General features: G+C 38.9%; 1 protein-coding gene across 4 annotated transcripts; it reads left to right on the forward strand.

The window, feature by feature from the left end:
* Nucleotides 1-4,768: 4,768 nt before the first annotated feature.
* LOC111868380 (transmembrane protein 192) lies at nucleotides 4,769-22,337 on the forward strand. Of its 4 annotated transcripts, none has more exons than XM_033753025.1 (8): nucleotides 4,769-4,774; nucleotides 5,242-5,284; nucleotides 8,510-8,665; nucleotides 10,455-10,571; nucleotides 16,898-17,012; nucleotides 18,367-18,528; nucleotides 18,640-18,748; nucleotides 19,583-22,337. In XM_033753025.1, exons 2-8 carry the CDS (start codon nucleotides 5,246-5,248, stop codon nucleotides 19,713-19,715), a joined length of 831 nt encoding a protein of 276 aa, XP_033608916.1. In that variant the 5' UTR covers nucleotides 4,769-4,774; nucleotides 5,242-5,245; the 3' UTR covers nucleotides 19,716-22,337. The 4 variants fall into 4 exon arrangements, with proteins under 4 accessions (XP_033608916.1, XP_023714735.1, XP_023714736.1 ...); XM_023858967.2 differs by lacking the exon at nucleotides 4,769-4,774 and adding an exon at nucleotides 4,851-5,107; XM_033753024.1 differs by lacking the exon at nucleotides 4,769-4,774 and adding an exon at nucleotides 5,058-5,070.
* Nucleotides 22,338-23,183: the final 846 nt, after the last annotated feature.

The following is a 23,183-nucleotide window of genomic DNA, read 5'->3' on the forward strand; positions in this document are numbered from 1 at the left end:
TGAAGGTGGCCACCACCGCACCACATGCAACGGGAAGGTTGTTTACAATTAGTCCAGGCGTGGCCAAATTGTTGGCAGTTGTGACACTGCGTAAGGCCACTCTATGCCTCAACCCGGATGGAAATGTTGTAGCCGTACAACTGACACCGCCATCTTTATTTGTAATCAATATTTCTTTTTAGAGTAATTATACACAAGATGTAGCAAGGAACACTCAAGGGTGACTTAGCCCGATTCTTGGTTTCAAGAATAGGGCCTGCTTCACTGCTACAAAGACCAGACAGGAAGCACCCCGCAGAGTTTTCCTGGAAATTCAGTTAGTAAGTTGACCGGCGGGATCCTTTGGTAAAGTTACACTTGACAAGTTTTGAACCCCATAAGTCAAAAGTGGGAAGGCCAGCAACCCACGCTACTGGTATAATTTTTCAGGCAGCTGTCTAAAACGACGTTAGGACTTTAAGGTCCAAAGTCCCAAATTAAAGTTATGTGATTGGAGCAGTGAGAATTATGGTTAACTCCCTAAATTCGAATTGTTCCAATCAGCAGAAATTAGGGTAGTAACTTGGAGGCGGAGCTGAAGCCGCGAAGATTTCTTGCTTCGAAGCAGGGTCAGTCTGCGAGAAGAGTCTCTGAACAACCCTCCAAGTGTACAGCCGAAATTATGTTTAAGTGTTTGCAGGAACAATCTCTGGATAACTCTTCTAAATTTAACGTGAAATTTTCTTTGTGCAAAAAGTATAAGTGAAAGTGCAATTCTAGGGGTTCTGCTAAAAGAAACAGCCGCTAACTAACTAGCCAGGGATCCGGTCGCCAACGTTGGAGAGATTTCCATGTGTTTTAAGGAAGTGCAACAAGTGCTGATACATGTACGTGTGTAGCAAGATTGGTTAATTAAACAGTGTGTGTTAGTGCCTACCTAAAACACTCTTCTCTTTCCCGCTGACGCGAGGCCGTATTCACCCTGAAACCGAATCTCGTCGCTCCAGTGAGAATGCGGCACCTAGCACCTGTAGTTTCCAGTTCATCCCCCCTTTTCCCCGAAATGTAAGCCGTTACAGTAAGCTTACTGGCGCCCAGCACTCCGATAACCCATACCCCGCAAACTATTATCCACCAGAACAACAAAAAGGGAAACAGAACTGGATAGGAAGGACGCAGCAGCAACCTGCCAACTCGAAGTAACAACAGGTGAGAGGGAACGGCTAGAGGAGCAGATGCAACCAGCAACCCAAGGGCTCTTCAGAGGACTGCCGGAGAAGGACGGTAAGAAGGAGTGACGCCCAACGAAAGGGGCCTTAACGCACTAGACGGTTAGAAGGAGTGGCGCCCAACGAAAAGGGCCCTTCGAAGAGCGGTTACAATGTGGCAAAGGCTTTGTAGTCTGAAGATTTCTTGTGATTTTGCCATCCTGGGTAGGGTAATAAGGAAGAGGGGAAGGTTTTTGGTTATCCTTTCTTCTGAAGGCGACCCTCGGGTGGTTGTCATCTGTTTGACGCTAACCACTTCAAATCCCAGGGTCACCAATCCATCAGAAATATCCTCCGTCGGGGTATTGAGAGGGAGGTGCCGGATTACAGCCTTAGTGGGGTTTTCTGACTTAGGAAAAAAGGTATAATAGGAAAGTTTATTTTGGGATAGGTGAGTCTTGACGGCTTCGAAATCCGCTATGCTTTTAGAGATGACTCTGGTCCCGCTTTTGGTATTACGGAACTCAAAGTCACCTTTGACCACATTTTTAAGTTGCTTTTGCAAGTGAACGAGGTTCACTGTGGATGTCAGAATTATTGGGGGGGGGGCTGCCTCCCTTACCTGAGGTTCCCTCCTCCAGCGTAGTGGTTTCTGCACCAGAAGTGTCCGTTTCCATCGTTGCCTCCCTGAGGGGGGCGAAGTAGTTTTTGGTGGCAACCTCTGTTTTGGGGTTGCTTCCGACGGCTGCCGTTGATTTTTTTTGGAGTCGGTGCGGTTTCAGCGGTACTTTGTCGTTTCCGCCTCCGGGCTTCTTTGAAGCCTTCCTCCCGAGCTGGATTAATTGTGCCTGATGCGCTGGCCTTTACCAGTGACTTCATCTCATTTAACGTGACTGTATAGTTCCCGTAGAGCGCACTGAACAGCGTCTTGCCGTAGATGGCCTTACAGTAATTTATCCTATTGTCGTCGGCGGCGCTGACTATTGCCGCCCATTCTCCACTTTCTCCAATCGCAGCAGTTGTGAAGCCGGCCACGTCCTCAATGCTGCACAGGATGTCGAATAAGCGCCTGTATTGTGTTTCGGCATCGGGGAATTGCTTAATAATTTCTTCAAATTCGGCCTGTAGAGCGACACGTTTGTCGGCCCAGAATGCCTGGTACCCCGGCACAGGGACGCCAGCCATCCCTGGCTCGGCACTTACAGATTCAACAACCCAGCCGAGTATTGACGTATAAGAAGACAGAAAGACACAACTCACTGCCTGCACTGAAACCACAAGCAATGTTGCTCAATGATCAACCCGACCTCCTAACACGTAGCTGTTCTCCTGACTTTACTAAGAATGAATTGAAGAATCCTCTCACTGGGTCAACCAATCTCTCCTTTTTCAAACCAGTCCTGTCCGATCTCAATGATACACTGCTAATAACCACTTGACTTCCAGTCGATCTGCTCCATCCTACAGCACACTAACGATTATCGCTCCAACCCCGAAACTGGAGATGAAGTGTCGCTTTGATGATGTCAAACAGACAATCTTCAGTCGGCATTCAGTCCTGTCTCTCAAGCTCTCCCCTCACAAAATCGTCCTGATATCCTATCATGCGTCTGCTCTCCACAACAGTTCGATTCTGATCTCTCACCTGATCCAAATCGCCCTCTGATCTATCACCTGGACCCCTGGACGCTACCGTTCTTCTGCGACTGCTATAAAACAAGAGTGTGCTTGTCCTGCTTCTTCCTACTCACTAGATACTAGCAACAGTAGTTGCTCCCATATTTATCACGTTTTTTTCTAAAGAACTGTATTGCAATGGTTTACATGTAAATTTAGTTTTCTTCGCGTATTGTAATTATAGATGTACAATTTATTTTTTGCCATAAAGTCTTTGTATTTCGTAATAAAATCGGTTGCCTCTCCACGTAGCTTAAAGGACCCTGCATTGCCTAGTTTCTTCCTTCTCTTTTTAAGAAGTATACTGTAAGGCCGCTTGTCCATCTTTAAAACAATTTTTGGCACCAATTAAAATTTTGATGGTCCTGTATATAAAATTATTATTGATAAAATTTATATATGTATGTACTGACCTCGTCAAGGCCGCGCCATAGCTCAAGCGGTTAGTCGCTGGCTTCCCACCGCGGCAGCCCGGGTTCGATCCCGGGTCTGGTCAAGTGGGATTTGTGGTGGACAAAGTGGCGCTGGGGCAGGTTTTCTCCGAGTACTTCGGTTTCCCCTGCCAATCTTCATGCCACCAATTGCTCCACAATCACCCTCACCTATCATCTGGGGCTGGTACAATAGGCCAGAAGTGGCCACAGTGCAAGGGACTTAGTCCCATCCTACTAGCAATAAAGAAATACCTCGTCTACCCGTTGTACATTGGCATTGGCTGGTTGCTCAGATTTGTCGAGAAACGGGAGGGCGTAAAATAGCCAGGAAGTAGGCTGATACACTTCATCCGTACTACTTCCCCATCTCTTCGATGACAATTTTCTTTCTCTCCTGTAGTTACAGCGAAGCGTGTTGATTTTTCGTCTAACATCAGAGCGGCTAGCCCCTGGTTTTATTTTAACGTATATATTCAGCAGTTTGTCCAAGGCTATACTCCTTTTTGTCTTATTAGTACATTGGCTTAATGGGGGTTCCACAGTTCCGGCAAGGTTTCAAATGTCTCTATGAAATTTCAAAGAACTTCGCCCTCTTCTGCATTCACCTCACTTGTAGGAGATTCAGTGACGGAGACCTTACTTTCTTTGTCCATGTCTAGTTATTGCCACGCTGACTCCACAAAGCGAACTGAATAATGAAGAAGCAATGACGCGCGCACTCTACACGGTCATTGCTAATGACAGTATCCAGACCACGCGGCAGTAATGATGACTCGAAATCAGAAAATCCGGATTCTCATTATTACTGACCATCATTCCAGTTCCATGAACCTTACACAATCATTATGAATGTCATTCTCATAAGGTAATGACATTATTATTGATCGTGTAAGGTCCTCTTTCCAGTGATACGGTTAGTCCAATAGGTGCCCACCAGCGTTTCGGAAGAACATATTGCCTCCATCTTCAGGTTTGATGAATAAGCCTAGGTCTTTTTCTCTGCTGCTTGCTTGGCTTACTCCTCGACCCTGGTTATTGTGACAGTACATTCTTCCAAAACGCTGGTGAATTCCTACTAGTTAATCCGTCCCAGTGGTGTGCGAGCATCAATTGCAACTGGTTTCAGATTATTGATGCATGTGATCGGTTTCGCCAATGGGACAACGGCCATAAGTTTACAGGATGAAACGCTGTATAGTTTCGGGGTACGTGCTATATCCAGAATATATATGGAGGCAGAAGGTTCCTCCAAAATGAAATACACTACTTGTTCCGTAGGCCTGAGAAGTTTCGTTGTGATGCCGTTTGTATTGCTCATCTGGCTCATCTGTGTCTGTGTTCTGCGTTTAGTAATCCATGTGGGCATTGTACAGGGAAACTTAGTAATCCGTAGGATCCCTAGATTGTGAAGGGTTTTGACAATGGTGGATGGTTCACGGAAGGTTTTTGGACTTTCTCCATCGTCTGGAATTCTAGGTAATAGAGGACACGACGTTTCGGAAACTGAATTTGTTTCCGTCTTCAGGTGAGAAAGTAAGACACCTACTCAGTTGGGCCCTTTAGAAAAAACTCCAGTGACTGAGATTAGTTCTTTCTAAGTTGCCCAACCGAGTAGGTGTCTTAATTTCTCACCTAAAGACTGAAACAGATCCAGTTTCCGAAACGTCGTGTCCTCTATTACCTAGAATTCCGGACGATGGGAAAAGTCCAAAAACCCAGTAATTCTGTTAGTAATCCGTGCTGCCGATACACATATTCGACTTCTCGATTGAGTTACGTTTTGATCAGTAAATTTATTAGCGTTTGTTTGTACGTGATCAATGAGATGACAATGTATTTGAAAAAGTATATGTTAGTTGTGATGTGACTGTGAAATATCAATAAAGATAGCTGCGAATAAGATGGAGGAGTGATTTATATATTTATCAGCGTTATTACTTTAGCATTATGGTTAGCCTTAGTAGGAACTATAATACATCAAGTGGGGTAAATAATTTTTTATTTATGATTTTTGCAATTATATTTCAGTATAGGAAGTGTTTCTAAGGTCTGCGCTAAAATATTTAACTACCAAACTTGACCAGGTACAGATTTATGTGTGGTATTAGTTCGTCAGTTTGAAAGAGTACAGGCCTTCCGTGTTTAGGTTAAGTAACGATCCAACTCCAGGTTAAAATTTAACATTTAAATGTAAACATTTTAAGACTACACAATTATTAGAGCCCAGTACGAAAGCTTTGAGTTTAATTGATTATTTTTACAATTGCATGTCTTACCAGAACGTGCTGGGAAATTGTGATGTTTACTTAGGATGAGGAGGTGTTTCTACTACTCTTGCACTTAATGAATGGCTAAGTGTACAAGTTATCGAGTTTCTTAGGATAGGGCAAGGTCACAGCCAAATGAGCAAGGTAGGACATAGTGACATGAGCTGTGAAGAGGATGGACCACATTGGTACATTTAAAATGAAGTGAAAGTAAAGGTATCTCTGCAACAGGCTGTGGAGGCCCATAGGGTTGTGAGATGTTGCGGTTACCCACATTTTCTAAACAACTGGTTCATAGATGGCGGCAAGATTGTCAGCCCTTTACCCCCAAGAATATTCCTTGTACTCATTTCTGTTAGAGCTGAGTGGACCCCAGGGCCATAGTACAGCAGGAAGATTAGGTCAATTGAAAAAATCCAGTTGTTCAGTTTTTATTTGCAGTAAATGGTGCAGATTGTAGCTTGATGTTAATGTTAAGTTATGAGCCTGGTTTAATATTCTTTTTACATAGAATATTATGTTTATTTGCTACATACAAATATTACAAAGGTCATACTGAAAGTCATGAGCAACAATTTTTTGTAAAGTAACATGCTTTATTATTGACAAACCAAATACACCACCTCAATCTACAGACATTTCCTTATTTTTCCACATAATCGCCACTTCTTTATACACATTTCTCCCAGCATTCTGGGAGTTTGAAAATTCCCCTTCTGTAAAATTCTGTTCCAGCCATCCGAAGACACTGATGCACTGATTTCTGAATTGCCTTCCTTGTCTCAAAACGTCCACGCAGCTGATCCTTCCCAAATCCAAAAAGATGGTAGCCAGAGGGTGCCAGATCAGGGCTATAGGAGGGGTGTGGAAGAACTTCCCACCCCATCTTTGCAATTGCTTCCAATGTGAGGCGAGCAGCGTGGGGGCGAGCGTTGTCATGCAGGATGATGATGTTTTGTCCTGGACGTTTATCGCACAATGCACAATGGAGCTTGTGCAGCGTCTGGACATAATGAGCAGCATTGATGGTTTGCCCAAGTTCCAAGAATTCGGCCAGAATAAACCTCTCTGCATCCCAGAAGACTGTGCCCATCACCTTCACAGCTGATGGCACTGTCTTTGGCTTCTTTTTTGATGGAGAATGCAAATGGTGCCATTCCATACTCTGCCATTTCGTTTCAGGCTTGAAATGGTGAAACCAGCTTTTGTCACCTGTCACAATACAGAGCAAAAATCATTGCCTTCATGTCGATATCTCTGCAGCAGTTCTGAGGTGATGGCTTTTCGCTGACCTTTGTGGTCTTCGGTCAATAACCGCGGGACCCAACGAGCACAAACTTTCCTATAGCCCAAGCTTTCAATCATCTCCTGTACTCCACTGTGCCCTATTCCAAGTTTTTGGGCAATTGTGTCCACAGTTACATGCCTGTCATCTTGAATGATCTCATCCACTCTTACCTTATTGCGTTCAGTTGCGGCTGTTCGAGGACAACTGCTCCGAGGCTCGATGCTGGTGTTCCCATCTTTAAAATGTTTCACCTACCTTCAGACACTGCTTGCACCCATGCACACACTTCCATAAGCACGCTGAAGTCTCTGGTGAATTTCTGCAGCAGGGATTTTCTCTTTCACAAGAAATTCGATGGCAGCACGCTGACAAAACGACATATGGTTGTCGGCCATTTTGTTAGGAGTGATACTGGTCACGTGATGCAAGCTATTGACGTCACAGGACACTCAAGGTTAACACAACAGCTGGTTACACCTACCACCATACTCTCTTTCGTCTGCTGTTCCCAGGTTGCATGCAAAAAAATGTTGTTCATGACTTTCGGTATGACCTATGTACATACTGCTCAGTTTATATGTAATGAAACCAACCATGTTACTTGGTGTAATATGTGTGACTTATTTTATGCCAGTACCAGATTTGAGTGTTGGTGTTTCTGATGCATCAACAGTCATTCTTAAACTTTCATTATTATCTAAATAAATTCTACTAGCTTAGAATTTATAACAATTTCCATACTTCTTTAAGAATTTGTTACATACTCAGTTTTTCCACCATTGGCTATGCTCATTCAGTATTTGGATAAATGTATAATGTTGACTCAACTCATATCTGGCTATTCTTAGATTTCATTTTGGAAAGTAATGTTCATACATTAAGGGACAAAACTACCAAGGGTAAAAAAAGGTAAAATAGTCCTTGTGCTTAACTAATTAAGCATTATGCCATGAAGGCGAATGACAGAGTGGATGTATAGTTCCACATTTTCTTGACCTTGGCGCTAGTTGGAGGTGATTGGTCACCTTCACTCCTTGGCCACTTTACCCCCATGAAAGGGCCCCCTGGTACTCATTGGATAGTAGGTTGGGTTGACCTCAGAGCCAGTCTGGATGACGTGGAGAAGGGAAAATGTTTGACCTTACCGGGACTTGAAGTCTGACCTCCTGGTCATGCAGCCCGTAGCCAGTTGCTATATTGACTACGCTATCCTGGCTCCCGAGACACAACTACTACTTCAAATAAATCTGTACTAAACAGAGGAAAGCATTTTCGTTCTTATGGTGATAATACCATTTTCTTTACAGAGTTTGAATCATATATGAATATTCATTTTAAATAGTAAGAAAATTTGGTAAATCCATTTCTGTCCTTTATCATTATCCTTGTCAAACTGGGTCAGAGATTATTCATATCCTGGCTTATCTGTGATTGTATTTATTCACTTATGTGCGCACATGAAGAGACAAAAATACAACTTAAAATAAATTTGTAATAAACAGAGGAAATCATATCAGTTCTGACTGTGCCCGTACCACTTTCATAAGTGAATCATTTTGTAGTAGTGAATATGCATTGTTATTGTAGATGTTTATGTAGTTATATCTTGTGAGTGATATATGTGAAGGATTACTTACTTCATGTGCTTTTATCTAGGGAGGAGTGTTTTTCAGTGATGCCTCATTGAGTGTTAGTGCTGCTGGAGATGATGATGATTCCCAGTTGTTGCAACCGGTTCTTTGTACTGATATGGCAAAGAAATTCACACCACTTAATACAGTGGTGGCTGTTACAGTAGAACTCTTCCTGTGTGTAAGTTAATATTGGTTTGCAGGTAGCTATAAAAATTTGAATTAAACTATAAAACAGGTTGTTGTTTCCCACTGTATGCAAGAATGTCTATCTGGACATACTACTGAATCAGCTCGGCATGTGACAGTTGTACAGAGTGACTTGAAGCCCTATGCCAAACCTTAGCATGTGGTGGGGAGATTGTTTGGAGCAGAAAAGGTAAATAAATTGTCATTCAGTTCATCAGTCTTGTTCACTTACATTTCTCCACCTTTTAAGAAACTGAAGTAATTGTTCATTTTTTCCATTAATGTATACATTTGCTCATATATGTTTGATATCGCTTTTTATTCCTTTCAAATTAAGTGAATGAAAACCAAAAACTTTGAAGGTATTACCCGTTTCAGTTTGAATTTTATGTTATGTTTGTCATAAATGTCAGATCATGCAGGGGGACTCGCACACTGTTCTTCATATTTGTTCACAAGAATTGCTCAAAGTTACCTCCACCAACTCCTATGCATGATTTACAACAATATTCAGTGAGTCCCTGCAGTCAGTCACAGCTGACACGATGTGATTGATTAGATTATTGTGATCTTGTACTTCTACGGCATACAGATTTGTATTTGTTGTGTCCTCATAAAAAATATTGTTGATGATTGGAACTTGATGGTCAGTCCATGTGACAAGAAAATAGTCCAAGCAATTATGTATTCGGTGTAAGAAATGGAGAGGGGTGCTGTCATGCTGAAACTACATGCCGTCATAAACACTAAGGGGTATATTCCCTAATGCTGATCACGGTAGCCGAGCGGTCTAAGGCATGCACTGTCTTCGCTTGCTCGGAAGCCGGGATCGTGGGTTCGAATCCCACTGAGGGCATTAATGTTTGTGCGCGTTTTTCTGTGTTTGTCTACAGGTAGAGGCCTTGCGATGAGCTGATCACTCGCCCAAGGAGTCCTACCGTATGTGTTAGATCTAGAGGAACTGAAGTGAACGGAGTTCGTGGAGGTGGGCCTAGGCCCACTGGGGCTGTAGTGCCAAGGAAAAAAAAAATCCCCCAATAAAATGGGCATATGATACTGTATACAATTTGTTTATATAATTGTTGTTACTGAAATCAATGTTACTTTTTAATCACTTTTTAAGATTGTGCTTTATTTTTTTTTGACAGATTCAAAACAATTACTATAAAGTACCATTCTGGTTATAACAGAACGCAACAATGTGCAACAAATTAACCTGAATGAATACCTTAGCCTTTTGAGCCAACAAAAGGATTTACTAATGGTGCTTGAAGAGTTGACCATTAAAGTTAATACAGATGAATGACTGCCTTAATTATTCAGTTACTTGTGAAACTTGACCTCATTCTCCTGATCTCACACCACTGGATTTTTTTGAGGGGAACTGTAAAGGTCATTGTGTACCAGGTTGCTGCACCAACACTGGAACACGTGTGGCAACGTATTATGGATGAATGTGCTGCCATGAATCTGCAAGTAATTGAACGATTGAGGCAAATGCTTGATATTTTGTTGGAGTTGAGATTCTCATGGCAATGACTACAAAGAGTACATTTTGGGATGTCATGCTGTGTAGTCCAGTAGAAAATTCACCACTCTTTCGGAAGAACTGCTTGCTGGTTGTTTGCTTGGCTTACTCTTTGACCTAGCAAGTGGAGGCAGTGACACATTCCTCCGAAACATTTGTGAACTTCTACCAGACTGCATGGTGTCACATCACAGAAGACAGTACTCTCCACCTAAGATTTTGCATGTTTTTTCTCTGCTTTCCTTGTTTGAAGGTTACTATGCTAGCTACAGCCATTGTACTTGCTGTTGTATGGCCAGAAAACATGGAGCGATGTGCACCATATTTTATTATTCTGTACATCCACGCAGCGTTTTGGTGTGTCGCACTGGTGAGCTTGTCATGCATTCTATCTGTTTATTTATAGTCTTATAGTTCAAAATAGTCTGTGCTGAATGATGTAAAGAAACCATCATTTAAGGTTTCTTTGGGGACCAATAAATATGAACACTAAACTCAAGAAAATTTTAAATGGAGGAAATTTAATACTGAGGTTCATGGCTTGGGGTCATCAAAATTGGATGTTAAAATGAGGGAAAACTTAAAGTCCACATCCACTCTAATGATTTTTAATAAAACAGTTTGAAATGTAGCTTACTTTTTGTTAGTTGATCATAACTTTGACATGCTAAGTGAGTACCTTGTCATCATAACATGACACATCCTTACAATTCCAGATATGAAATATAGTTGCAGATGTGCTTCAAAGGGAATGTGGACAGTGTGTGGAGTTGAATTTGGCATTAACAGACCGTTATTATAATAAAGTTGTGTCAAAGAACAAAGAAGTAGAGAAGGAGATGGTGAGGGCTGTTGTCACTCTTCCCCTTCTGAAATGTGTGTCGAGGTCATATCACTCACCATTCATATTATGACCAAGTTTCATTTGGTTAGCTTTAGGGTTGGAATGATTATAATGTAACGTTTTGGGGCTACTGAAGACTCCGTTCGGATTAATCACTTACAAGTCGTAACTACAATTAATTATGACACTGTTGCGGGTTTACACTTTACAAACCCTACACATAATCTCTTCATGCTATCTTCAGTATAACATGTGTTCCATTCTTCTTCTTGCTGCAGCTGTCTTGCACTCACTCCAAATACGCCCCGAATACTCCGAATACTAACTAAACTTATAACTTCACAGGTCACTTGATACAACTGAACTTGGTGACTTCTATATTTCAACTAACTCCTTAGGTCTCTCTTATAAACCCTCAGTCAGACAGCGGAAAACTCAGCTTGCTTCACTGTTGCATGACGCTGTGTTTACAGAGGTGTTGCTTAGCAACATTGCCAAGAGTTGTTTATTGCTGTGTAGCAACCGGCGTGCTTCGGCTCAGCATGGAGCAACACCACTTTCCTTACTGTTGCATAACTTGGCAACCGACCGTTTATCAAGAGTCTGTGTTTGTGGTAATTCATTCCACATCCTGTTGCCCAACAACGGTTTGACATGTCACAATATAATATAATTAGGCTAACTGTTCAATCGGCAGAACATGTCTCCCCTCTCACTCTAGCTAGGCAGGAAGAATGGTCACTGTTCCAGACACCACTGCACGACCATTATTTTAACTTTATTTAACAGTCATCACTACACACAATGTTACAAATTGAGAACCTTTGTTGCTCTCTGATAATTGCAGTTTGTTACTTTTTTGCTATGAGGACTACTTGATATCGTGTCCAGTCACGTCTGATGTCAGAAACAGTCTCCTCTTGTGCTGTAGAGAACTGCGTATCATTCTAATCATAACGCACAACTGCCACTGGATTGCATCATGCATTCCTTTGAAACTGTTCCTTGCAATGTGATATTTTCACAAACAAATCAACCCCACGAGTTTTTTTCTTTTTGACTTTGTGAGGTGTTGCATCATGTAACACAGTTCTCTTGGTAGGGTCTATCTTGACATGCACTTGTTAGAGTCCTGATTAATTACGATACAACGTGAATATAAAAATGTAAGCAAATTAAGGCACACATACACACACACACACACACACACACATATATATATATATATGACAAGGAAAGGGATGATCAGTTACAGTGGGTTATTTTATGATGCTATCAGTATCAGGACTAAAATGGGTTGATAAATGAATGATGAATTGGAAATGACTGGGAAGGAAACCTGGAGGGACTGAGGAAAACTATGAAAAGAAATAGCTGGTGATAATATAAATTGGAGTGAACTAAGGTTCTTGTTTGTTTTGCTATTGAAGCTTAGGCTCTGATAGTTGAATTTAATGTAAATTGTATGAAAAGGAAATAGTGGCTACTGGATTTATTCTAACATTGTTAAGGCTGAAGTTAATGAACGGTTTTGAAGTAAACTATGTGACTAGTAAAAGAAACCGGACATGTTAGCTCAGGCAGCAGTGCATCTGACTTGGATATGGGAAGAATCATGTTCAAATCTCAGCCAAGACTCTGATTATTCCAAGTGAGCTTTTTCATGCTTTTCATGAGCCCTTTCAGTTACATGCCAGGATGGTGGCCGTGCCATAGCTCAAGCGGTTAGTTGCTGGCTTCCCACCACAGTGGCCCGGGTTTGATCCTGGGTCTGGTCAAGTTGGATTTGTGGTGGACAAATTGGCACTGGGGCAGGTTTTCTCCGAGTACTTCAGTTTCCCCTGCCAATCTTCATTCCACAAAATTCTCTATCATTATAATCACCTGGGGCAGGTACAACCGAGTGACCCAGCTGGACTCCACCCCCCACTAGTGAATTTAAAGAAAAAACATTTTTTTAGATGCCAGGATGGTACTGTGAAAGAGATCATGACCATTTCCTTCTACATCATTTTCAACATTTCATTTATTAATCATCCACCTATTTGATACTGCAGAACCTGAGCTACTGAGTGGCTTTAGAAATGATGATGGAAATTGGTAACTATAAATGAGACCATTAATAAAGCTAAATGACAGAATTGAGGTCTTTTATACTTGTTTAAATTCATAAAACTACTGCGTAAGAGTGAATCAGTATTATGAAAAAAGAATGCCATTAGTAAGTGAAAGTGTTAAGAGTGAACTGCTCATGGATCTGAGCTCTTCTTGAGAAGCCGCCAGTTGTGCAGCAACTCAAGAACTTTCCAGATATTTATTGAAGCTGAAGGTTCATTACCATACTCACAAGAGCCCTCCACTTGTCCCTATCCTGGGCCAGATTGATTGGGTCCATACCACCCCATCCTGTCTCTCTAAGATCCATTTTAATATTGTCCACCCACCTACATCTTGGTCTTCCTAGTGGTTTCTTTTCTTATGGCTTTCCCACCAATATCCTATACGCATTCCTGTTATCAATATTCGTGCTGCATGCCCTGCCCTTGTCATCCTCCTTGACTTGATCATTCAGATTATACTTGGAGAAGAGCACAAGTTATGAAGCTCCTCATTATGCAGTTTTCGCCAACCTCCTGTTACTTCATCTCTCTTCAGTCCAAATATTTTCATCAACACCCTGTTCTCGAACACCCTCAGTCTGTGTTCCTTAATGTTACCAAGTTTCACATCCATACAGAACCACAGGCAAAAGTATAGTTTTGTATGTTATAAGTTTTATGTTTTTAGACAGCAGACAAGAAGACAAAAAGTTCTGAACTGAATAGTAGGAAGCATTACGTAAATTCAGTCTCCTCTTAATTTCCTCTTGAATAAAGATTTGATTTGTTGATGTCATTTGAAAATATATGAACTGTTCCACATTTTCAGAACATCTGCTAGCTTCCTTTATGTCATGATTTTGCCCTGCATCCTGGTGATAAGTAGCAACTTGTACTTAGTTTTTTAAGTGTTTACTTCTAGATCTCCTTCCTTGCTAGCGTCAAGAAAGGTTTCGCTGTTTTTCTTTAGAGTATCTATGTTATCACCCAGTAGATCCACATTATCAGCACAGACCAGGAGCTGATGTGTCCCATTTAATTTTAGCCCCACATGGTTTTCCTGGACCTTCCTAATGGCTTAATCTGAAGCAAAGTTGAAAAGCAGTGGTAATAAAAGTCTCCTTATTTTAGACCATTCTGGATAGGAAAATTATCAGACAAATATTTACCTGTACAGACTTTACTGTGTGTTTTGTTGAAACACATATCAGTCAGCCTAAATAGTTTCATGGGAACCCCAAACTCTATGGAAATGTTGTACAATACTTCCCTTCTAAGTGAATCATAGGCTTTCTTGAAATCTATGAATAGCCCCCCCCCCAGTGCATCCTGTTGTGTTATTATATACAATTCTTTATTTGAGTCCGTCATAACACAACAACATAATGGTCAAGGTTAAAATTACCTTAGCTACATGTTTCGGCTTTTAAAGCCATCATCAGGCAAACACATGATTACTGTATTCACACATTATTGAACTGCAATTGTGACAGTAAAGCTGGGCACTTGATAACTGTTACATTACAAAATACATGGTATATATTTTTCTTATTGCTAGTGGGGTGGGACTAAGTCCCTTGTACTGCGGCCACTTCTGGCCTACTGTACCAGTCCCTGATGATAGGTGATGGTGATTGTGGAGCAATTGGCGGAAATAAGATTGGCAGGGGAAACCGAAGTACTCGGAGAAAACCTGCCCCAGCACCACTTTGTCCACCACAAATCCCGCTTGGCCAGACCTGGGATCGAACCCGGGCTGCCACGGTGGAAAGCCAGCGACTAACCGCTTCAGCTATGGTGCAGTCCAAGCACATGGTATAAAAATAACTAAAGTTATCGAGTAAAATATGGTTAAAAACTCTTCATATGATATTACTCATACATATCATGAAGTCAGTGTTGCAATCTTGTTATATTCCTGCGGACATAATGGTATATTCTAGACTTGTAGACATATAGTAAACTGCTTGGAGGCCCGTTGTATAGATGTAGTATTATTTGACATTAATCTGGAAATTATGCGACAATAATAGCTGTTAAATTTATTGTGATTGACTACTGATTTGGTGATGTATGTTATTTGTCGAGTTGGTGCAAGAGAGGGAGAGGTCCATTACTTTTTATGTCTCTTATTTGTTCTCTGAATCTGATTTTAAAGGCATGCCCTGTTTGTCCTATGTATTTCATTGAACAGTGAGCACATTGTAGTTTGTAAACTCCGCTAAGGTTGTACTTATCGTTCTTGTTTTAATTTATTTTTAAAAGGTATTTAATATTGTTTTTTTCTTTGTTGTCCTATATAAAATACCAACTTCAGTATTTGTAAATAATTTGGTAATAGTTCTGATTTCATGACCAAAAAAGTTAAAGGTGGTCCATTTTTTTTTGCATGGTTTTCTTATTAGTGTATGGTGTTTTTTTTGTAGTTATTATTATTTGATATAGTTCTACCAATGTTTTCTTCTGTTTTTGTTGTTATGCGAAAGGGGATATTGATTCAGTCGATTAATGAGAAAGTTCATAGCAGCTTTTTTATGTTCATATGGGTGACATGAATCGTTGTGAGTAATCACATACTAACTGTAGGTTTCATATAGATTCCAAGTTGCAGATTGGCCGCACCAAAGCTCAAGCGGTTAGTCACTGGTTTCCCACCACAGGGGCCCAGGTTCAAACCTGGGTCTGGTCAAGTGGGATTTGTGGTGGACAAAGTGGCGCTGGGGTGGGTTTTCTCCAAGTACTTCAGTTTCCCCTGCCAATCTTCATTCCACCAAATTCTTCTTCATCATACTCACCCGGGGCAGGTACAATAGGCCAATCAGTGGCCGCCGTGCTGAGTGAACCCAACTGGACCCCACCCCCCACTATGCGAATTAGTAGATTATTGTGTTTTCTCGATGGATAGATCTAAAAAGTTAATTTTATTATTTATTTCTTTTTCCATTGTGAACTTGTTATTACGGTGTATATTATTAAATTCATTCAAAGTATTATCAGTGTTAGTTATATGGGAATTATAGATGATTAAAATATCATTGACATATCTGTAATAATTTATTATTTGGAATTTTTTCAAGATGTCCATGATTGTTGTATGTTCAAAATATTGTATAAATACCTCAGCTAGAATTGCACACTGTCCATTGAATAGGACAGACAGGACGTACCTTTAAAATCAGATTCGGAGAACACATAAGAGACATAAAAAATAATGGACTAAACTCCAGATTTGCTCAACATACAATAGACACCACACACGAATATAGCACGATGGACAAAACTTTGGAAATATTTTATATATCGGCAAGAAAGGACGAACACTGGATACTTACGAAAGATTTCATATGTATGAAGTCAGCAAACAAAATATACAACTGAACGATAATTTTACTGAAATTTTTAACCCTATATATGATGTAATAATTGATGTAATGATAGGTCAATCAGTGGCTGCCGTGCTGAGTGGACCGTTGGACTGCACCCCCCACTAAATGAATTAAAAAAAAAAATCCATGTTACTGTGTGGCTTTGTAGGTGGTAAAGTGCTTCAGATTGTTGCGATTGAGGTGGAGGTAGTATGTTCTTCCAGAAAGCCAGTATCCTTCTACCAGAGTACACAGTGCTTTTGCCCTAGAGACCACAATATAAATAAAAAGAGAACCATGTTTGTGATACAACTCTAAAATTATCCCGAAACTTAATATAATTTTATTTATCTTTTCTCCATTTGTGAGTGTTGTCATATATTTTCAGATTGTGGACAATCACATCAGACAGAAGCATCATGCATTAAGAGTAAATGGCTATCTTGAATTTTATCAGCATACACACCAGCATAGTCGAATTCCATTTTATATTGTTTCTTTGTGTAAGTACGTTTATAAACAACTAACAATATATTTCATACTGATTTTTCTTTTCCACGATACCATGAGGTATGTACTAATGTTTTGGAGGAACATATTGCCGCTTTCGTCACCCCTGAAGATGAAGACAGTATGTCCCTTTGAAACTTTGGTACCCAACTGCAGGGTGTCTTAACCCAGAAAATTACAATTTCAATCTTCAGAATTTATATTCCTTACCCTGTAACCAGCCATGTGTCAGGGCGACATTCCATTTAATTTCATACTGTTCTGCAGAAGCTCTCCTTAATTTTGAATTAAAAATTCAAAATGTGCCATTTTTATTTTGGACTTTTATGATAAGCACAGGGGTTGGTACTAATGACAGACACATTCTGCCTGAGTTGTAGTAAATATTACACACTTGTTATAAAACTGGGAGATCACTAGTTTCTATTATGAATACTTAAAATTATTGAAATTAATTTCACATCTTTGGCTTGAACACTTTGCACAGTTGTCACTGATCTTGTTGTATCATTGTGAGATTTGGGGTTCTCATGGTGGAGACTTTGCAAAGTACTGTCATCTGGGATGTCATTCCGTGTAGTCTTCTAGGAGTTCACCGATGTTTTGGTGGAATCTAATGTGTCCATCTTAGGGCTGAAGAGTAAACTGAGAATGGAAGATTTGTATGTGTATAGGCTGGGTAGGAACCCTCAGTAAACCAAAGGGGCTGTTTCTTGTTGCAAAAGAGAGAGCAGAGAATGAAGCATGAGGGTCCAGTGGGTGGTGTAGGTAGATGAGAATAGCAAGGGTGGAAGTTAGAGCACAAAGAAGAATCCAAGCATGGGTGGGAGGACTTCAAGGAAAGCATAGGCAAATGGAAGGGCAGATGAGACTCCAGCTGGCGCTGGAGGCAAAGTCTGAGTTGGAATAAAAAGAATAGGAAAGAACCCTTATCAGGCAGAAGGGTGCCTTTAGAAAGGGCAACGTATGTGGGTTGAAAAAGGTAATGTGAAAGGACATAACATTGATCCAAATACAGTAAACTCCCAGTTATGCAATATCCAAGCATCTGGAATTTTCATTCATGTGGCAAGAATTTCAAAGAAAAATTAGTTTTTAATGATGTTTCTTCAAAAACAAAGTTACTGTATGCATATGTTCACTGTTTGATAGTTGTCCTAGCTCCATCTAATAGTGATACCTGCCATCCCCCCTCATGAAGGTGCCATTACAATAGAGGCTAGTTGAATTCATGATTACATTATGGTATGTCGACACATGGGATGGGTTCTTACTTAGATGCCATGAAATATATTCTTGTGTGTTTTTTGATCACTGTAATTTCTTTCTTCATGTTGTTTGTCTCAGGGAATACTGTATTGTTGGCTTTAAGTACGGCCTTCAGTCATCTTTACAAAGATTTCAGGCAACAGTGCAATATCAGTGAATTCTTAAAGCCAGTGAATTATCTGTGTGTCTTCATTGCAGTGGAAACTACTGTTCTGGCTTATTTCATGGTGATTTATATCTGTAAGTTACATTCAGTAAAAATCTGTACTGTAACAAGACGCTCAGTTATTAAAAAGTGTGGAATTTTAATAGCTTTATGTTAAAATTTTATATATGTATGTTGTTATATAGGCAAAGTGATTAAGTTCAACAGAAGTAAGCCGCCTCCTGATGTTCAGCGGGAAGAATGGATGATGAATTTCATACAGGACAGTTATAGTGGCGGTGAAGTTGGTTATAGGTAAAGAGCATTCTCTGTTTCTGCAATTCAGTGATTTCCAAATTTTTTTAAAAGTTGGGCGGTGGGTTTTGTTAAATACAAACCAGGATGTAAAGCAGGAGTGTTGATTGTTTTCCAATTGGAAGTGATATTTAAAAAAAAAAACAGATGTCTCTCATTAGGATGTATTATGTAAATGATTGACATTCTGTATTTTTAGGTTGTGTTTCTGCTTCAAAGATTGCATTTTCGCTATTCAGAATATTTTTTCAGGAGGCCAAATTGACATGCCAGATTATAGAAGTTTGATTGTCATTACTTCTGGTCCTACTCTCAGTTAAGGATACAGTAAAATTTCTTAGATACATTTCTGGGGAAATCTTGAAACTACTTAGGGTCTACATGTGCATTGTGCATGCTTTTATTATTTTAAAGGCAAATTGCATTTTCATTGCTACAAAAGAAACTACTATAATATTAGTGTACCTTGACAGCAGGGTTCCTTAGCATTGCTTCAGATTTATATAAGAATATATTAATTTTTCTTTAAAATGTCAAGTACACTGTGAACAAATCTTAAGTCTTAAATCACTGTGTATTCTCTTTTGACTAGTATGTAAAATCTTTTCTGTTCTATGTGGGTTTACATTAGCAGCTTTGGTTTTGGTATAGGGAATTGGTATTTTTGTGGTCAAATGTGTTACATTTTTAGAAATGTTTGGGAGACATTTCTTTAGTTGATGATGGAACTTTCATATTGATTGATTTCAAATTCATATTAAAATGTCTGAGTCCATCTTAAAATATACATATCACTCATGAAATGTGTTGCAGAACCCTTGTTCTTATTTCCAGGGAACGTGGTGATCACATCCATGATCTCTTAGAGAAGCAGGCAGATTTGATTCGTTATCTGAAAGATCGTAATACTAAACTTAGCCACAAAATTATGCTGCTCAGTAGACAGATCCAAGGAGAGCGTGCATAAATTTTTACTAGCAATAAAATACTCTTCTTATGTTTCCTGAATTATATAGGCAAGCACTCCTGCAGTCATATCAGGTCAGTTATACAATGTGCTGTCTTTATAAGTTCATATTAGCTAATCCTTAGATCGCTTTTACATAAGATTCAGTTCTGTAGTGTAGCTGGCCTATGCTATACATATGTTTGTCTTGTATCATCTTGTTTTCCTGTTATTATAATGAGAAATATCTTCTTTTTTTTTCATTCTTCACTAAATATTCCTAAGACCAATAAATCAGAGAGGATGAAATGGACAGGGCATGTAGCATGCATAGGGGAAATGAAAAATGAATATAACATTTTAATAAAAAAATATGAAGAGATGATTGTTTTGGGGATCTAGGTGTAGACAGATTAAAGTGGATGTTAAAGAAACAAGGTTGAGGTTGTCTGCTGGATTGAAGTGGTTCAGTTCCAAACGCAGAAGAGACAGAACGAAAGAAGCATGTTCTCACAAAGGAACCACAATTTAAATAATGAGGGTTGTGTTGTGTGCATCACTGTTGGTCGTGAAATTATGCTACTTTCTGCAAGGGGGGGGGGTCATATTCTCTATGACAGTTACAACAAAGTATATTTTACAGACAAACTTGGAGGCGCATTGTGCAACATTTTAGAAGAGGAGGGGTGTAGGAATCCCAAAAAAAGCAGTATCATGACAAAAATTATGAATTTTTGTGAAGGTTCAGGATTTTCAGTGAAGGAATTTGAATGTAATATTCATTTGCAAAACTCCAAATTGTGAAATTATTACTGGCTCTCTTTATGGTGTCAGGTTTTGCTCATGATGTACTGTTGCTTGAAGAAGTAGGAGCAAAGTTGAAGTTGAATTAGATGTGAAAGGTAAAGAAATTGTTGCTTAATTGTATAGACATTTTGATAATGAGGAATGTGCCTTGGCATTACTTAATCTAGATACTATCAGCATTGTCAAATGAATGACAAAACTGGAGCGTGCCAGTAAGAGACTTGGGCCTCCATTTGATCTGGTTGTTTATAGTATGAAAATTTTAACACGTGTTTAAAATGTTATGGGAAACAATTTGTTCACAAGAACTTACTAGAATTGTTGGTGACACATATGATAGGAATAAGATATATAAAGTATAAAATATTCAAAACAAAGACACTACTGCATCAACATTTGCTTTTATGATGTTTATTAGAGACTCAACATGTTTTGACCCTTTCACGGGTCATCATCAGGCATACAATGCACCAGTCTGAGCTGTTGAGTTGTAATCACTTGTCATTTTATTCATCGAATGAGGATCCTTATTGTGCCTTTGAAATTAAATTCAAATGTAGATGTGTAACAAATCTTGGGCGAAATTTAAAGCTAAAACCCTAAGATAAAATTTGTGTTTAAAATTACAGTAGTAAAGATAAGAAATTAAAACAAGAGAACAAAGATTAAGACATAATCTTTGATGCAGTAGTGTCGTCTTTGTTTTGAATACAGATTGTTGTTGTGTAAACGGTATATTCTATACTTTATATATCTTATTTATGACACAACAGGATGCACAATATAAAGATATGATAGGAATACAAATTGGAAATGCCTTTGACCTTGACAAGCACTGTAGGCCTTTTGAAAGTATAAATTGTGACATTCTGTACATTGCGTACATTTTAGTATACAGTTATTGTAGTTATGATATCAGTCTACTGTTATTTTATACAGAATAACAAAAAACTTACGACTTCCTGAAGATGCCAGGTTTGTACTACATCACCCTAGGGAGCAGCTCAGAATTCCCATGCTCTAATCCCACTCTGCATTTTTGCTCTTAATATATACATATATATTAATTTATTTATTCCTGTAGATCTCATGAATGATTGCAGAATGTCTTCCATGGTGTCATCAGTGGGAGAACTGATGACTGTTTCTGAATAATGCCTGTATTGGAATGTATTTTGTTTCGTTTATTCAAGGCCTAAGTAAAGAAGATTGTATATTACACTTCAAAATCTGTATTGAAAATCTCTTCTAAACAGATACTCTATAACTGTGTTAACTTTCTGAATGAAATGTTGGAAATGACTGAATAAGTTTGTCAGTAATTTGAGCAGGGATTTTAATTTTTATGTTGTAATGAATTACACTTTATTAATTGTTGTTTTAAGTTCTGGTGTATATAATTGTCAAATATAACACTTTTATTTTGTTACATAAGAGTTTTTCATATAAAAGTTAACACACATTGTATAGACTATATGCTATGTACAGATAATAGAACAGTCCTATTTGTTAACATAATGGGATGATTTTGACAATTTTATAATCTAATTTTGCAAAATATTGTCATAATTTTATAATAATCATCATCATAATTGTAACTGAAAGTCTCAAATTACAATTATGTTTCTTCCCATCAAAGTTGTGCATTGTCCTTATCTCCTTTCCTAAATGCACTAAAATTGCAAACCACACCTTTTATACTTATTGCAATCACACATATAAAAATATACCATTGGGCAATAGCACCAATGTCCCATTGACAGCTTCACGTTTTATATTAGGTCCAGTTCTCTTGATCACATCACATTTGAAGTGCTTACATTTTACTGGTTTATAGCAACACTTAAAATAGTTTAAAATACAAGTAAGTTTATGAATTTTACTAAATAGTATAATAAAGGGTATTGCTGAAAATGTAGCTGCACAATTCTGCGTAAGTCCAGGTTATTAGCAAAAGGTTTATGAAAATCCACGTGATAAATTACAGAGATGAAGTCGGTGTCAAATCCCAGAAGACTGCTTTCTTCATAGTCACCGCCGTGAAAGCCTCAAATCTTACATAATTACAGAGATACTGTGTATAGGATAGAATATATGTATGCTTCAGAATTATCGAACATTATTGATCTGAATAACAGTGAGAATCTTTTACAGTGGAAAAATATCTTCTTTAATATGATTTTGGAAATGGATTTAAATTTTTATAGCTGTCTTTTATGTAATACAGAGATCATGTCATGAAAGGTCTATTTTTTAAATGAGAAATGGAACAAATGACTGCAATAATTAACATATATACACAGAATAACATAATTTTTAAGAGTAAATATGTCATGTATCTGAACATGCACTGTTGAAGGTAATTATACAGGATATATGAATACTGATTTAGAAGAATCTCCATTTTGGATACTGAAAATGCAATAATATGCATGGATTATGAGAATATCTATAGGAAAAACATCTTTAATTTTATGTTACAAGTGGAGGATAATTCAGTGAGTGAATATCTAATTAGTTGTAAAATATTGTATAATTATATGCAAACTGTACAAAAGAATGTAAGTACCACATTTGGTTACACAAGAGTTCAAACAAATTATTATTATTGTTAATTTCTTGTGTTGGCATTTAAATGGCTACATGGTCTGCCTGCAGTGGTCACTTGGACTTGTAGTATTC

Source organism: Cryptotermes secundus, unplaced genomic scaffold, assembly GCF_002891405.2.
Source record: "Cryptotermes secundus unplaced genomic scaffold, Csec_1.0 scaffold4110, whole genome shotgun sequence".
Classification (NCBI taxonomy): Eukaryota; Metazoa; Arthropoda; class Insecta; order Blattodea; family Kalotermitidae; genus Cryptotermes; species Cryptotermes secundus.

Coding starts and splice junctions, on each gene's coding strand:
- LOC111868380 (XM_023858967.2), top strand. CDS start 4,995: ATGGGAAAAGTCCAAAAACCCAGTAATTCTGTTAGTAATCCGTGCTGC. Junction 5,285..8,509: donor ACTATAATACATCAAGTGGG/GTAAATAATTTT, acceptor GCTTTTATCTAG/GGAGGAGTGTTTTTCAGTGA. Junction 8,666..10,454: donor CAGTAGAACTCTTCCTGTGT/GTAAGTTAATAT, acceptor CCTTGTTTGAAG/GTTACTATGCTAGCTACAGC.